We start from the raw sequence: 18,317 nt of genomic DNA, 5'->3' as shown, positions 1-18,317 counted from the left end.
CATTTGCTTCAAACCATCGGCAAGCTGAAAACCGAAAGGATATTTCAACAATCCAAGCATGGTTGTTCCCTGACCTGGATACATTACTCTTTCCACTTGCTGTCCTGATAAGTCGTAAGTGACGTCACTGAACAAATACATGATGGCGTTGTTCACCAGAGCAATGTTGTCTTCTGCTGCGTAAGCTGTCCCGTCTGCTTTTTTCAGAACCCCTTCGACGAGGATGTAAGCCTCAGACGGAAGTGTCTGCGCAGACTGGCAATCAAGCTCAAAAACGATTGATCCTGAAGAATTCAAATCGAGATTCGTTGGAAGGTACTCAAAAAAATCGACTTTTTCAATGCCTGTATCGTAGACAGGCTTTTCGTCAATTATTAATCTGTCGGTGTTGATCATTTTTTTTAAAATGAGAAAAAAAAAAAAAAATCACGCAATCAAAAGACCGCTCCCCATTTTAACAAGATCTTGGATTCTTACTGCGTTCTTTTTTGTCATTTTCTTTTTAATGGACGAACCAAACATTTTTTTGTGCAGCTCTTCCATCGGATTAACAGACTCATATTGCTTTGCCGCCTCGTTCAAAATCGTGTTGACTAATGGATTTGGCGTTCCTGTCTTGGCGTAAACTTTTTCAATCGCTTTTTTTCCTTTGTCGATGGCAACGTCTCTGGCGGTGGATATGGCCGAAGAGGCTAATTCTTTTCCGGCAGATCTGGCGGCTGTGATCGCTTCTCTTCCAATTTCGCTTGCTGCTGCTTTCCTCAATAAATGAAGAGACGACTTTGATGCATTTGAAGCGATCATTCTCCTCAAAAAATTTTTAAACGTGTCAACGATCCCTCCTCCGATGACGTTCTTTTTCAAATATCTTCTGTTGTTCACAATGAGCATTTTTTTTTTAAAGAAATTTTTTTTTTCGTGTTTCACGACGAAATGTATTTTTGGATCGATCGATATTCCTCTTTGTTGATTTCCCCCTGCCTCAAAAGCTCATCACAAATGGCAACAGCTTCGTTTCTCGATGCGATATTTCCAGCATGACCAGCGGCGATGCTCAAACTGAGTCGTTGCACAAGAGCATTTGGATCGCTCGGAAGAATGATCACTCCATAACCTTTTTTTCCCCTCGTTTTTGTGTAATTTTTTTCCCAAATTTTTGAAACAATCTTTTCCCACTTTTCGCTTCTCGAAGCTTTTGGAACGGTGGGTCTCCCTTCTCTCTCCATTGCATGCGTTTCGACCAGTATTTTTTCATAATTTTCCAAGTCCTCGTCTGTCACCTTTGACATATCAGGTTTTGATCTTGTGATCAACTCCCAAAAACCTAAAGTCCCCTCAAACTTTTCACCATCAATAACGACGTCGTTTTCATCGATGGTGATTTCTTTGTTCCCAATAAACATTTTTCCTCGTTCTTTTGCGTGAATTCCAAAAACTCTGTCTGCAGAAAATTTTTTGGCGGCGTATTTTGACAAATATTCCAATGCTGTGTTTCCAACATTCATTTTTCCAAACGTTTTTTCAGCACTATTCGAACTTTCAAAAGACCTCTCGCTTTCTGGAAAAGTCAAAGCCAGTGGACTTCTGTCAAACTCTTTGTATGCGATGCTTTTCATCTCGTTTTTCACTTTTTCGTTGCTCTCGATCAACGGCTGAAAAAACTTGGACAGATCAGTCTGATAATTCGCATCTGAAACGTTCCGGTTGAGGCTCTCATTGTAAAGCTTCTCCCGGTTGGCCATGTATTCTTTCACAATCTCATCTCTCTTTTTCGGGTCTTGTATTTTAAAGAACTCCATTTTTAAAATACTGAGAAAAAAAACACAAAACGAGTTTGCGTTTGCGTTTTGCGTTCATTTTCCCTTTTTGAAAATGTTGTTAAACGCTTGAATGGCTTCTTCTCTTCCTTTTTGGATCAACGTCTCTTTGGTCAATTTGTCAATGCTGCTTTTTGCTTTTGTTCGGATTTCTTCGGCCATGACCTTAAATTTTTTAAGCTCGCTGAGAACCAATTCGTATTCGGAATCGCTCACAAAACCGTCCATGAGCGATTTTGAAATGTGGTCGCCAATCGTGTTCAATTTTGACTCTGAAAGAACCTTTAATTTTTCGTGCTTTTCGGCCTTCAACAACATTTTTTTGTTTTGATGGTTTCCGAAAATGGACAAAGCACCCATCCCAATTGCAATCCCCTCGCACGCAATCGAAACTGGGGTGGCAACGACGGTTGACAAAAGGGCAACCCCTGTAATCCCCAAAGCAATGCACACCGTTTGCAACCCATCGTCTGCGAAACGAATGATTTTCGAAACTCGATGGTACTTTTTGCTCAAAGCCATTCTCTTCACTTTTTCATCCTCCATTTCTTTTTGGATCTCGCTTATTTTTTGAAGCCTGTAAATGTGACCTCCATCCGTCGGAGCTGTTGGAAGAGTCGGATAAATTTTTTCTGTGTTTTTCATTATCTCCATCTTTTTAACAAAGACAGATTTTTTTTTAATTCGAATCGATGTGATTAATTTTGCAAAGCTTTTCGCCTTTTTTGACAATGACGTCATTGCCGCTGTTGTTGGTTATGTCCAAAATGACGTCATCCACAGACTCAGAAAAAATGACATCGTTTTTGTTGAAGTTTAATTTGTCGCTTATTTTGTTCATCAAAGTGACGACTGTGATTCCTCTTTCAAAACTCAATCCAACGGACAACGATATTGACGTGTGAGCAAGAGCAGCAAATTTAATGTCTTTCTGAGCAAAAATCTCATGATGACCGTTTATGTTGAAACAGTTTGGATGATCCAAATTTTTTTTTGCCACGACAATATTTTGCGATGTCTTTTTTTGCAGGTTTTTGATTGTCTCCACCAGGTTTTCAAGCTCTTTGATCCTGTCCACCAAATTTTCCAAATTTTTGGTCCGGTCCGACTCTTTGAATTTTTTCAACTCTTTGATCCTAACATCCATGTGCTCCAAATACATTTTCGAGATGTACAGGTTCGAGTCAACGTGCTTCTCTGCTGAGGCGGCATTCTTGTACATCTTGTGAGGGGCATGCATTTTTAATATGAAAAGAAAATGTTTTAACTCGTTTTTTTTTCATTTTTTTTCGTGTTTTCACATCTCTTCGTCAGATTCCATTTTTTCGTGTTTTCACATCTCTTCGTCAGACTCCATTTCACCCAAATCCAAATCTTCACCCATGATGCTTTGAACTGAAGACACCTTTTTCGCAATGATCACTTCTGGAACTCTAACCTGAATGGACTCGATCTGAGCTCCGACAAAAACACCTTCAATTTTCAAAGAGGCGACGACGTTGCACTTTTGCCGAACATATTCCAAAGGACACACCTTCACCAGCTCTTTCGCTTTCTTTTTAAAAAACAAAGAAGTCACTTCAATTCCTTTCTCGCTTTTCTTTGTGAACAACTTTCCGAAAAAAATGGGTGCTGCGTTTGGATTATCTTCTTTGTTTTTCAAAATGGACAAGTCCTCTGTCATTATTTTCTTTATTCTCCCTCCCTTTTTCAAAGTGGGAGTCATTTCCTTGACTTTTTCGCGAAGAAATTGCGATACCTTTTCAATCACCTCGATGAACTTTTCTTCTTTTTCGCTCATCCCTTTTTTCTCGTCGAAACCGAGAAAGGACATGGAATATCCAGTCAGCTCTTTCGTTTCCACACTGCGATTTTCAAACACACCCAAAGAAAACAAAACGGGCGTTCTCAAAATGAAAGGTCTTTTCCCATAGGGATACTCATAAAAGAGCGGAATCTTTTGGTAATGAATGGGTTTGGTTTCGGAATAAACCTCTCCAACCGACAATTTGCTCTCATCAAAATTTCCGACCGTCACGAAATTCATCTTTTTTATATGAACAGAAAATTTTTTTAACTCGTTTTTTTCAGACGGATCAATTCAACATTGCTCACCCATGAGTTGAACGAGTCTGGATATCCTTTCCATTTGACCAGTGATTTGCTTTTTGTTCGGCGAACGATTTTTTCAATCCTGAATATGCTCTGATCAGTCTTTTGCATCTCCTGCTCGTAAAAAGTTCCTTGAATGTCTTCACCGCTGGCGTCAGTGATTTTGTACGTGGGTGGATCCGTTCGCTGAACTTTGGACACTGTGAAAACCTCCTCGGTCCATCTCGGAGTGTACCCTTTTTCAAAATGAGGCTTCTTTTTTGTGATCCTCACTTGATCACCTATTGAAAATTTTGGCTCTGGTCTTTCTTTTGGCATCTTTCCATTCAGGTTAGCCCATACAATATTTTTGTTCTTTTCCTCGCTGGCTTCAATTGGCGTCATTTTGATGGACGAGTGCTTTGTGCTGTTGTAATTTTTCACCATTTCGTCCAAAACGTCAATGTATCGGTTGGTGCTGTTGGCTGAAAAATATTTGAACATTTTTTCTTTCATCGTTCTGTTCCATCGCTCGACGACACAGCTTTTTTCCTTGTTTTCAGTGGAATATAATTGAACACCCAGCGATCTCACGTGCTTGTTGTGAAATTCTTTTCCTTTGTCCACCCACATTTTGACACATTTTCTCTCACCAGATCCTTTGGATCCATGGAAATTCTTTGAATTTTTAAAAATCTTTTTCAACGCTTCAGCCACTTCAAGTCCGGTTTTGCTTTTCAACGGAACGATCCATCCATACTTTGAAAACACGTCGATCACCATGAGCAAATATTTGGCACCATTGTTGAACTTTGAAAACGATTGCATGTCAACCAAATCAGCAGCCCATATTTCGTCGATGTCGTTCACAAACACTTTTCTTTTTTTAAAATGACGAATGACCGGTTTGTGAAGCTCCTCTGCAAGCTGATCCGTCCATTTCAGTGGAATTTTTTTTTTTTTGCATATCCTTCAGATCCGTGGAAATTCTTCGAATTTTTAGAGACACCCAATCCGAATTTGGCTTTGGCTTTGATGATGGGCGCGATAAGCTTTCTTTCGTTTATTTCTTTTTGAGTTGGGTTTGGAATGGAGTTCATTTCTTCAAGCATCATTTGATCCGCCAAATTTCTGCTTTGAACGTCGGTCAAATATTTATATGCCAAATCGTGATGATATGCCGCATTGTCCACTCTGTCCACCGGTTTGCTCCACTCCTGATACATGTCGGTGGATGTGAGCCTTTTGTCCAGGTTTGTGCCAGGCCCTACAAAATTCATTCCTGGAACATTCATCTCTCCTGGAAATTTTGCCCACGGAAGCTTTATTTTTTTTGAAAAATTGTTGATCGATTCGACCAAGTCACCCCCTTTTGCCGACGAAGAAACAAACTGGCATTTGGTAGTTCCACAAGAATCACATGTTCCTTTGATCATGTTTCTGTTGTTTTTTGAGACCTCGTTTCTCAAATGGATCGTTTCTGTTTTCCTTTTGCATTTGACACAATACATTTTTTTTTTCAAACAAAAAAAAAATGGAAGTGACCGATTTGTCATGGAATATTGGGAAAAGCAAAAGAGACAACAACCCGCTTTTGCCGAGAAGCATTCGAGGAATCATCGTTGGAAAGTCCGGTTGCGGAAAAACAACGCTGCTTCTCAATTTGCTGCTCAAGCCTGGATGGCTGGATTTTAACCACTTGCAGGTCTTTGGAAAATCTCTTTTCCAGCCCGAGTACAAAATACTCAAAAGCTCGTTTGAAAAAAATTTGCCAAAAAAGATCATCCTCGATTTGTTCAAGGTGCAAAACGAAATGGAAAAATTGAATTTAAACCCAGAATGCGTCATCAACGACCTTTCAAAAAATTTTTCCGAAACCGAGGACATGAATTGCCAATTTTTCGAAACGGCTGACGATGTTCCTGAACCTGAAGATCTTGATTCGTCCAAAAACAATTTGATGATCTTTGACGACCTTCAATTGACCAAACAAAACAAGTGCGAAAAATATTACATCCGAGGAAGACACTCCAACGTCGACTGCTTCTACCTCGCTCAAAATTATTTCATGCTCCCACGACAAACGATCAGAGAAAACACCAACTTTATTTGCCTCTTTCCTCAAGACTCAAAAAACGTTGATCACATTTATCGAAACCACGTTTCGAGCGACATGAAAAAAAATGAGTTTAAAAAGTTTTGCAGACATTGCTGGTCTGAACCTCACGGATTTGCGGTGATTGATTTGTCGTCAAAAAAGCACAATGGAAAATATCGAAGCGGATTCAACGATTTTTATTTTCCGAAAGAAGCCATATGAAAAATTTTTTCGCCCATTAAAAAAAAATGTCAGGCATCATCATCGATGTGGATGGAACATCCAACATAATTCAAACAGAATTTTTGGACAAAATCGTCTTTGAAAAAGAAAAAAAATATGAGATGGCTTTTCTCGGTCTTGAGACGTACAACAGCTTTCCAAACATCACCAGCAAAAACAATTCTTTCAGGTACAGCATGACCAACGGTGTCCATTGGGAAAACGTCGTCATTCCAGAAGGAAGCTACGACATCATCGACATCAACAATTATTTGCAAAAAACCGTCTCAAACACAATCAAAAATTATGCGTCTCAGAGCTCAAGTTACGTCACCACAAACAAAATCAGTTACTCCCCCGAAAACATCAAAATTGGATCCAATTCAAACACTTTGAAATCAACCGTCAAACTCGGAGTAAATTATTTGATGGACCTGAACGTCGAAAACAGCATCGCCTCTCTTTTGGGCTTCACAAAAAGACAATTGGACTCCAATTCCGAATACGAGTCCGACGACATTGTCAGAATCACAAACGTCAACACGATCAGAATCGTCAACAACGTCATCGGGTCAGCATACATCAATGGCTCACAACTCAATTGCATTTACTCCTTTTACCCCTCTGTGGGTCCTGGATTCAAAATCATCGAAAGACCCACCCATTTGGTCTACCTCCCTGTCAAAGTACCAGAAATTTCCACGATGATCACACGCATTGTCAATCAAGACGGAAATCTAATCGACTTTCGCGGAGAGGACATCACGATCCGTTATCACATTCGAGAAGTGAAATAATTTTTTCCGATATTAAAAAATGAGCAATTACATTCGTGTCAAATTAAATGTGTCTCAGGGACAGATCGACAAAATAAAAAAATCAGTCATTGAAGGAAAACCCGCGAGCATCCGCATTTCACATGAAAATCTTCACGGAAACGACATTTTGCTTTTAACAGAAAGACAACACCAAAAAATTTTTGACGCTCTCAATCGAGGAGTTGGAGTCACCATAAAAATGAGAAAAACTCAATTGGAACACAACGCAAAAGTTGAAGGAGGATTTCTTGGCGCTCTTTTGCCTTTATTGGGAAGGGTTGCAGCCAAAGCTGTCCCAGTTTTTGGGCGGTGTCGCCTCTTCTCTCGGTTCCAATATGATCGACAAAATTATGGGAAGTGGAATAAAATCAGAAGGAGGGTTTCTTCCTTTTCTTTTACCTTTATTGGGAGCTCTTGCACCCACTTTGATCGAAAAAATTGTCGGAAATGGTATTGGTTACATCAAAAGCAATGGAAGAGGAATGAAAATTGCCACATACAAAGGAGACGGACTGTTTTTAACACCCTGGGTCACAGGAAGCTCAATCAAAGATGGATTATACTTCAAAAGAGACAGAAAATATGTACCCATCTTGTCTTAATTTCTTCTCAGACCCATTCTCAAAAATCATTCAAAAAAAATTTTTTTTTCTTGACATAATAAAATGAACGGAAAAACAAGGATCTTGAGACATGACGACGGAAAAATCAGAAGCATAAAAACACTTAACCCCATTGAACACTTAAGGAGCAAAGGAGTTGGATGGCGCGAAATTGGAATTTACAGATCAATTCTCGAACAAAAACAAGAACAAGAGCTTGAACAAAGAAAAAAAGAAATTTTTCGCGAACGATTTCAACACCTTTACACCCATTAATTTTTTTCATGGATCCTTTTCTCATGAAAAAACATTTTCACACCCCTCAATCACCAAAAAAATCAAAACGGGCACCAAAACATTTTCACACACCTCAATCACCAAAAAAATCAAAACGGGCACCAAAAATGAAAATGAGCCAGAACCCGCCTTTTCTAGTAGTGTCAACCTTTGACAAAGACTTGCTTGCAGTATATACAGCGCTGTGCTGTTACTTTTGGAAGCCTGTTCAGACACTAAAAAAAGATTCTTTTTTTTAATTTTATTGCCTTTAGTTTTAATGTAAAAATAATACAATGAAACTATAGAGCAAATTTTTCTAGCGTTCTAAGCGAACTTTTCATCTCTGTTTTTTGTTAACCTGCATTTGTTAAATGTTGCTGTTATGTTTACTCACTTCGCTGCTGAAAAGTGGACAGCAGCAACAGAACAGAAAATTCAACAAGTTAATAATAAATGTATGTCAAAAAAACAACAATAAATAAGTAATAATAATAAAAAAAATCATATTGAAAATATATAAAATAGATCTCAAAAAAAAGGTAAACAAAAAAATGCAATTTTGACTGCAAAAAAGCACTCTTTCAAGTTCAGACTATGGTTTTTAAAGAGGTCATTTGCGTAGCACAATAATTTATCAGTCAATTGTTCTCATGCTTTCATCCTCATAATGAAAATTTTTTTTTACCAGAACATATGGTAAATTCAGGAAAATTTTTCAAAGGAATACTTCAGGAATCTGACTTGCTACAGTGAAACTAATTACAGATTTATAATCAGCAAAAAAAGTTGATCTTAAAGAAATTTTCTGCATGATGAGAAAAAATTTCTTTTTTTTTGGCCGCTGAAAATTATTCATCTCTCTAAAGTAAGAATAAATGATTCCATGGATTCTCTAAACTTTTGAGGAATGAAATATTATGTGGAAACAAGTTCAGTAAATGAAATATCATGTGGAAACAAGTTCAGCAATTATTTCTCATCGCTTAAATTAATTTTTTAAGTTTTTTAAAATTTTTAAAGGTTAAGAAATGTGTACATGAAATTAAATTTGGGGGGTTTTTTAATTTTTATCAACAATCAAAAAAGTTAAAACAGATGTCTCACTTTACCAAAGTGCTGATTTTATTTTTATCTTACGCTTTGCTTATTATCATTGTTATCTTTAACTTATTTGTCAAAGTTCAATAAACTTTATTCTTCGTTTTTTATTAGCATCAAAATTTTGCTGCTCTGGTTTGTTTGTACTGGTTGATTGAGCAGCGTTTCTGTAGTTTTTTTTATCAATCGTATTTGATACTCTCGCCAGTACATATTCTTATAAAATATTTTAATCATCGAGTTAAATCAAATTTAACATAAATAAATAAAACAACAGTTCTAAAGATTATAGAATAAAAATACATATTCCATATATAATATATATGGAATATATTTTTTTAAAACGCTTTTTATTATGAACGACAAAGCTGCGTGACATTTTGGTCAACAGTTATGAATTCAACCACAATCAAATCGAAATTAAACGTTTAACTTATTTGAGAACCAAGGAATCTCTGAAATTTATATGGTAAAAATAAGAGTACTTTCAAAAAACTGAAATTACACTCTTTTTTTTTGATGACGTAACTGAGATGCAACGTGAATGAAAAACCTGTGTTTACCATAAGAATGGTATCATATATTTCATAAGCATAAGTATTATGTATAAGTGTCAGGTGACAACCACGGAATCAGTTTTTAGCCACGAAAACATAAAAAGTTTAAACATTTTTCTATTTATTTTGTTGCACGGTTGAGTGTCTTTAGTATTAGTTCCATTCTCCTTCGGAACTTAATACGCTTGCACGCTCACTGATTTGCTTTGCCTTCTATTCTCAAAAATATGTAATCGACACAGTTGAAGAAAAAAGGGCCGAAATAATCAATTTTGATTTTAAATCATGATAATTATCATATATAAAAATTAAACTGTGAAATAAAAATCAGCAAATTAATTTGTTTAGCTTTCAAAAAAATAAAAATAATAATCAACGCAAGAAATTCTTCCTTAATGGATGATCGTTTTGTTTTCTAATAAGTAACTCTGTGTTTGGTTTTGTTATTGATTACATGTGAGTCAATGCAGTAAGTAACATTTGTTTTTATTTTGAAAATTCTTTTAAAAGCATTTCCTTGACCATGATATGATGCTTTAAATATATGCTAATTATTTTTCTGACAAAGGATTTGTGTATAAATCTAAAGATGTTGTTGAGAAAATGTTCTTCCTTAAGCGAGTGTTAATAACAATTGACTTCCCGATTCAAACTGAATTGAAATATAAAATTTAACCCGTTTTTGTTTCTTGCTTTGAAAATTTGCTGCTCAGCCTTTTTATTTAATTGAAAGTTAAATTTTAAAAATTAATTAGAGTTTGAAGACAAAGCACGTGCATAATGTGGCCATGATGCGAAATTTTTTTTTTCAAAAACATTTATAAAGACTGTGTTCCTGAAACATCAACCGGCCAGTTTAAAATTATCAAAATTTTTAAACTTTAAACTTTAAATTTTTCATGTCATGATTGATAGAAAAAATCCATTGCATCACTATAAAAGTGATAAACAATTACACTACAGCAAGGCATCGACTCAGCACGAAAACCTATCGCAATATGGCAAAGAAAAGCCGACAAAGTTTTTCATATCTTTATATTCATAAAAAAGCTGGTCAATTAAACCCAACGAAATTTAAAAAATCTTTATTCTTCAACTTTCGTTTACAAATGAATTTTTGCTTTTATAATAAAAACACACTACTTCTTCAATTTTCTTAGGCTATCATCATACTTCAGCATGAGATACATACCAAGGTATATCGTAGTGCTGCTTGGGTATTTGTTGTTAGTCTACAGTAAAGATCAAAGCTTCGAATATATAGATGAAATGGCACCAACATTTATAGACAGCTTTGAAAGTAAAAACATTTTAAGAAGTTTAGTTGCCGGTGACGACGATAATGATGATGATGGTGATGATGAGAACCGTAATGATTATGAAAACTACAGGTACGATAACTTTAAAAGAGACTTAATTCGTGGTCCAAGTTTTATACCAACAATTGATAATGACAGTGCAGCGTCAGAAATACTGAAGGAGGATAATGATATTGGAACTGAAAATGAAGGCGAAGCCAAAAGAATAGTTGACAGAAAAAATCGAGAAAATGTAATGGATAGCACAACGGAGATGGGCGGAGAGACAGGTAATAATAAATATTTAAGTAAATTTTTTTTTCATCGCTTTGAATATTGAAAAAAGCAACCATTATATTTGCCGCTTAACATTAATATTTAATAATCTTTAACATTAATACTTAATAAAATTTTGGGAATTACACGAGTTAAGAAAAAAAAAGCTCAGAAGAAGCTCTTTCCCTGGGAATGAAAAAAACAAAGTTAAATTTTTATTTTAAATCATTTCAAATTACTATTCGTCTAATTGTTCTAAAATAATTGTTACCTAATTCAAAAAAATAGGACTCTTTGAACTTGTTTTAACTTATTTGTTTCTCTATTTTTCTCTCTGTTTTAACTTCTTTGCCTTCTATTTTTGGAAAAAACCACTAATACTGTTCTAATACAAATCTTTTATACTCGATATTTTGTTACTTTTCTTTTTAGCTGGGATTTCCCGCTAAAAAATTACACCAAGTTTAGATGAAAAACTCCATTCTTTTAAAATAAATTTGCCAGGAGTAGTTAGAGTTTTCTTTACAGAACATGCTTACGGTTAACGTTTCGAATAAGTATAAGTACAAGTAGTTTAATGCGTTAAGCTTTGAAATGGAAGGCTCGGATTTCTTACATTTGTTTATACATTATTATAATTTATAAAACTGTATTTACTTTACCACACTTTAGGCAAACATTCTTCTGAAACTTTAATGATCCCCGAACCGTTTGCTTCGGTATTTAAAAAAGATGATTTAGATGAAAATAATGCAGTCCCTCACAACGCAACCAAAAAGCATAAACTTCTTACACAAGCAGAAAAAGCACTCGTGTCTGAAAGTCTAATTAATTTACTCTATGATTGGAAAAAGCACAACACACCTAAAACAACTAACAATGCACGTACTTATTCAGAAAAAACATCAGCAAATCTTATAGACAATCCATATACACCAGAAAAAAATGAACCCAAATCAATTAACGCAAAAAATGCTTCTCCTTTTGTAGATCTACAAAAAAAATTAGATGATGAGACAAATACAGGATCAACGGAAAGTGCATCGGCGGTACCTTCAGGAGCTGTAGATACTTCCGCTTCTACAGCGAATGAAATATCTACTGAGTTAAACGGAGAGATATCCCCATCTTCTCAAGAGAACACTGCAAATGCAGTTAGTCAAGAAAAAGAAAGATTCAATGTTCTTGTAAATGTGAATATAAATGAAAGAGCAGCTCGAAGGTCGGACGTAGACAAGCATCGTGAATTCAGCACTTCAGCTTCGCGTAGATCTAAAGTCGATCATGTTAACAAATCATTTCCTCTCGAATATTCCATTAATACGAATGACCCATTATCTATTAGAACTGTGAGTTCTCAAGATAAAACTCATTCAACAAAAACTTCGCATAATGTTTTCGGTGCCCTTAAAAGGCTCCAGGAAGATGCAAAGTCAGAGGATGAAGAGGAAGAAAGCGGTGATAGCTTAGATAATTCAGGTTCTTCAGGTAGTGCAAATAAGACATCAAATTCTGCAGGAGTTAAGGCTATTAAATCAAATGTAAGAAAACTTAACACAGAAAACGAAGTAAATGAAGCTGAAGCAGATAGTGATTTAACAGAAGTTGATTCTGGTTCTGGAGAGAACGAAATAGAAGAGGGAACGCTCATAAAACCATCTGATCTCAAAAAGACAAAGGTGACTGGAGGAAATGCTATCCCTCAAAAAAATAAAACCTTTCAGAAAGTCGATGGAGTTTTAAAACATCCCATTGAATCTTTATCTAAAAAAAAGTATAACCCTAAGCATGCACAAGAAGAAGAAAAAGAAGCCTTAAAAGGTGAAACACCAGCTGACACTATAATTGCTAATAAAGTTGCAGCAGATCGTGAATCGAAAGATAATAATTTAGAGCAAAATGACATCCCTCTAATAAAGGCAGATAAAAAGAAGATTAAAGAAGATTCTAATGATGTTAATTCCTACAAGGCAAACACTGTACCTTTAGGAGAACTTAAAGAAGTTGTGGATGATGTTAAATTTGCTAAGTCGAATAGCTCTGAGGCAGAAGACGTGCGAATCGAACAGGTCAAATCTCCTGCAACTCCAAAAGCTATTCCTTTAGAAGCCGCTGTAGGATCAAATCAACCGGTAGCAAAAATGCCTTCTGAAACCAAGGAAGAATCCGAAAATGAAGAAATTGTGTTTACAAAGAAAGAAAGAGAAGAAGAACTAAAAAAAATAGGTAAAAAAAATGACAAGGTAGCAAAAAATACCGAAAAAAAAAAATCGGAATCAGAAAATGCCGACATGAAAAAATCAGAATCTGACGATAAATATGAGACGCTGGCCGAAGTTAGAGAAAAATTTAAAAAGTGGGAAAATAAAATAGAAGGTAAAAATATTGAAATTCCCGAAAATAGTGAAGAAAATGAGAAAGACAGGTCTGAAAAGTTCTCTGCGAAAGCGGAAAATTCCGAAGTAATTACGCAAGATAAAGATTCAGATACAGAAAGCATCAAGGCTGTGGAAAGTGAAGCAAAGAAAAACGAAGACACACCAAAAGTTGAAATGAAAGAAAAAAACGAATTGAGTGCAAAAGATGTTAAACCTATTGCAGTAAAAGATGCAACCAAAGAAATTCCGAAACTAATCACGCCGATTGCAAATAAAACTGTTTTCCAAGAGAAAAACGAGATTATCGAAAACAAGGACATTGAAAAACACGTCGAAGGAAAAGCAACGAAGGGTGAGATCATAATGAAAGTTCTTCCAGACCAACTAGTCACCAAATCTAACGCTGCATCGCCAACTGGTTCCTGGAAAGATGAGAAAAAAGTCATTCTTAAGAAACTAAGAAATCCATTTTCGGAAGAAAATAATACAGTACATAAAGTAGATGAAGACGACGATAATGTTGAAGATGATGACGAAAAGGAACAGTTAATGAAAAGTAAAGATGAAGCAAACCAAGTACCTAAAATAAGTAAAAAAGAAAAAGCAAGGTTTTTAGCTGGCATAAATAGGCTCAAAGCAAAAGAACTGCTTGAAAAACAAAATCTGAAGAATGAAGAATCGAACAATAAAAAAGATTCGGACAATGTCATCGGTACGAACCTAGTTGATAAAGAATCAAATCATACCGCACGAGAAGCTGGTCCCATTGAAAAAGTTGGTACAATACAAGACAAAGATAGCCTAAAAGAGCTAATTGCAAGCCAAGTTGCTGATGACCTAAAAAATAGCTCGGTATCCGCAATCAGTATTAAAGCCAACTCTCAAAGTTTAAAACAACTTCAACATTTTAAAAACCAAATTCTCTCAGAAGTTGAAAAAATTAACCGATTAGAAGCAGAGTATGGAGTGGAAGATCATAGCACAAGAGACTTAGATGAAGCAAAAGAAGTGTTGAAAAAAGATTTGAAGGTAGTCAAAGAGCTAGAAAAAACTCTGTTGAAAAAATCAAAAGCCAAAGATGTTCCGAAGGAACAAGCTATTCCAAAGAAATCTGCTAACCATCGACATATTTATTATCAACCAACATCTGTCATGGAAGCACAGCAGCTTCAGGCTGCAGCCATAAGAGAACAAGAAAAAGCTGAAGCTTATAACAAACAAATCGCTTCTACGTTGAAACAAAAAGTTGAAACAGACGCTAGTGCACTGAAACAGTCGACTAAAGAAGAATTAGAAGAAGAAGACACAGAGGTTATTCCTGAAGCCAAGTTAGGCTTTGAAACGTCTGATGAAGATGATGAAGATGACGAAGATAAGGAAATCGAAGAAAAAAAAGCAAACAAAAAGAAACTTCGCAATCGCAAAAAGATTGATCAGCAATTTAAGTTAAAAAAAATGCCAAATAAAACTACGAAGAATCACCACCACCATCCCCTTGCCGAACTTCATAGTTTACTAAAGGCTGAAATCCGTCGATTGCGACTTCCGAATCGAGGACGAAATGATCCGCAACTATCAAACATACGTCAACTTGTGCAACAAAGATTAAAGTCCATGCTAGAGAACGGCGATCTTGATAAAGCAGCAGTGCACAACCTGACACCGGACATAAAGGAATTAGGAATGTTACTGAAGAAAAGAATACAAAGCGAGAAAAAGAGGAAGTTACACAAAATCAAGAAAGGAAAAAAGAAGCAAAAAAAACCTTTGAAACATTTTAACAAAATGAATAAACCAAACTCTCAGGTCAATACTCTCAACGATGAAATAAGTTCACTTCAAAAAAATATTGCAAATATAAATAAGCCAGCTAATGTTCATGAAACACCTTATTTACAAAATCCTACATCGTCGGCACCATCGTTGACTGTTCATCTTTCGCCTAATACAACTTTATCAAGTCAAAGCAATCAAATGAAAAATTTGTTGACAACATTAAATAGGAAACTTGGTGAAATTTATGCCAAAGCCAGTGGAGTTCATCATCCTAATGCCCCTCACTCACTTCAAGCGTACCCAATGGCTCCACCACATGCTCAGCCTATTTCACCTCCAGCAAATTTACTAAATCAATTTTCATCAGGTCACAACTATACAATAACAAGCTTTAAAAAACCTTCAGAAAAGGCGCCAGTACCAAAACCCATTCTTATACCAAGCACATTTGTTCAAACACCGATGGAAAATCCTGTGCAAAGTGTTACTCCGCATTCACAATATAATCATCCAGCAAGTAAGTGCTTAAAGTTATTTAAATTGCGTTGAATTATTTTTTATCAATTTAAAATATATCTTACGGCATAAATATATTCAAAAATATAAATATACACTATAATATGGTTTTTACAATTTTTAAGTTAGGATATGTCTGTGAAAGACGGAAAAATGTTTAAAAACTAGTCCTTTTATAGTTAAAGGTCACATTTATCCACAACAAACTGAACTCCCCCCAGCTTTACCTCAAGAGCCAGATTTTGATGAAACTGAAGCTTCACAAAAACCTTTGGCTGATAACGAGCCAGTAGATACTTTAGTTGAAAACCTCGAGAGAGATATCACTGAAGTATGGTCCTATAGAAACATGTTTCCTGATGCTGAATCTCTTGGACTGGACAATGATAAGGTGGCTTTTCTATTTATTAGCAACTTAAATTCGTGTTCGACATTTCACTCTTTACATCATTAATATTTTCTTTCATAATTAAAAAGTCTTATTTTATTCTCTTCATTTTCAACAAAAATGAAATATATCAGTATTAAAATTACTTCTTTTTTTTTTTAAGGTCCACAATACTTATGCAAACCTTGGCTCTTTATCTGGTTTAAACTTAAGACGAGCGTTGAATCGCGCACTCCGCGGCGAAGATGTTGGTCTAGCTGTAGTTGGTGGGTCAATATCAAAAGGAGGTCCTTTCAGCGAAAAAGGTCTTGATTTTGTTTTAAGATCGTATTTTTACGCAATAGAAGACTATTGGAACAAAATTATTCGACCGGTAACCGGTTCTTCAATGATAATACGCGATGTTTCGATTGGAGGAATAGCTACGGACTACTATTCCTATTGTTTACAGAATCACCTTCCAGATGATAAACTAACTAATATTGTTTTGTGGGAACTTTCAGCAAATGATATGCGCAGATATGATGATAGTCAGCGACCTAAACCACAACCTTTAGAGCAATTTACAAGAAATGTCTTGTCATACAGAGCAAAACCTGCTCTAGTATTTTTGAACTTCTTTGCATTATTTGATTGGGATCCGGATCTCTCAGCACATTGTCGAAACTTTGAAGATGAAGGTGAGGACGATATTGCTAAGTACTACAAAATAACGTCATTGAGTTGGAGAAACATGGTCTGTCCATTGCTTGCAAGCGGAAGCCAACCGCTATTTACGAAGAGTAAACTTTTTGCTGAGGACAACTTTCATCCAAGTATTCTAGCGCATGCGCAAATGTCTTATATTGTTATTGACTATATTCGAACAGAGTTCTTGAAGAATCTAGTCAAAATGAGAAATACAAATATTGCAGACGCTGTAACGAGACTTCAAATACCGCGAACAATTTATATTCCACGACCAATATTTCCTCAAACGTATACATGGAAACCTCTTTGCCATACATACATGTTAGTTGACAATAAGTCGCCTAACAACACTTTGCCGCTTGACGAAGAAAACGATGGAAACTTCCGGTATTCAGTTGTTCGTGAATTCAAAATACGTTCTGATAAAATTGTCGGTATGGATACTCAACAAAAAGACCAGTATATTAGATATAAAATTCATATTCCTCGTCATGCCGATGGCTCAATGATACCATATAAACGCTTGGGAATAATGTCATTCACTGACGATCGGTCTGCGTTTGCTCAATTCGATGGGGAGCCGCCGAAGGAGTTAGATACAAAGAAAAAGTTTTTAGAAGGAACTGTAATTAAGTACCTTGCCGAAAATATTGTGCCAGGTGAACATTTTATGACAATACGCTCTGGAAATTATGGATTCCTTATCTGCGCAATTGTCCTAGGTTAGGACACTATAAATAATCTTTAAATATATTCATTAAAAAAAAGCACCAATAAAAAGGGAATTTTTTATGAATCAAAAAATAACCACTATGAAGAACCTCTACTCCTGTTATCTGTTTGACAAAGGAGTCTAAGTTGTCTTCATTAGTCAGTGCATCGGCAAACTCCAAACCAAATTCATCAATGTTAAACTTTTAGAAAAATATTTTTATATATTTTTAGCAGGTTGTAATCATTTTCAACTCTTATTAACTTTATAAGTGTGCTCTCAACTCATCGTGATTAAATAGATACACATTAATTTTTTTGTTAGGTACGTACGTGTATTCAATTTTATGTTTAGATGTTATTTATGGTGTTTAACTATATTAGGCTTTTACTGTTTTTTAAGGCCTTATTTATTTAGCTATCGAAGTGAAACAGTCCGTTTATGTTAAATGTCATACGTTAAAGCTTACTTTTTTCTCAGCTTTCGCAAGTTTTTTTTTGTTTTCGTTAATTTACATTTGAAACTCTGAGATATTTCCTTTAGAATGTGGCAGTTATTACATATAAATTTACGCTTAAGAAGTTAGCCAGAAGAAGAATTTCTTATATTATAGATAAAACGTTAAAAAGGTTGCTTTGCAACCACCAGATTTTATCAGAGATCTACCAAATTATTCCGAAAGTTATAAAACCGGAAATCCA

At 35.5% G+C, this 18,317-nt stretch overlaps 1 protein-coding gene across 2 annotated transcripts; it reads left to right on the top strand.

Annotated features, from left to right (window-relative positions):
* The first annotated feature begins 9,785 nt into the window (after positions 1-9,785).
* LOC145185758 (uncharacterized) lies at positions 9,786-18,100 on the top strand. Of its 2 annotated transcripts, none has more exons than XM_080061760.2 (5): positions 9,786-10,051; positions 10,743-11,170; positions 11,829-15,827; positions 16,006-16,217; positions 16,378-18,100. In XM_080061760.2, exons 1-5 carry the CDS (start codon positions 10,047-10,049, stop codon positions 17,629-17,631), a joined length of 5,898 nt encoding a protein of 1,965 aa, XP_079917886.2. In that variant the 5' UTR covers positions 9,786-10,046; the 3' UTR covers positions 17,632-18,100. The 2 variants fall into 2 exon arrangements, with proteins under 2 accessions (XP_079917886.2, XP_079917887.2); XM_080061761.2 differs by having other exon boundaries at positions 9,791-10,051; positions 12,147-15,827.
* Positions 18,101-18,317: the final 217 nt, after the last annotated feature.

This window comes from Hydra viridissima, unplaced genomic scaffold (assembly GCF_058129835.1).
Source record: "Hydra viridissima isolate aposymbiotic clone 2 unplaced genomic scaffold, HvirCarnegie_v1 scaffold_9, whole genome shotgun sequence".
NCBI lineage: Eukaryota > Metazoa > Cnidaria > Hydrozoa > Anthoathecata > Hydridae > Hydra > Hydra viridissima.
The sequence above is the reverse complement of the archived record's forward strand: the minus strand, read 5'-3'. Positions and strand labels throughout refer to the sequence as shown.

Coding starts and splice junctions, on each gene's coding strand:
- LOC145185758 (XM_080061760.2), top strand. Junction 11,171..11,828: donor GGAGATGGGCGGAGAGACAG/GTAATAATAAAT, acceptor ACCACACTTTAG/GCAAACATTCTTCTGAAACT. Junction 15,828..16,005: donor ACAATATAATCATCCAGCAA/GTAAGTGCTTAA, acceptor GTCCTTTTATAG/TTAAAGGTCACATTTATCCA.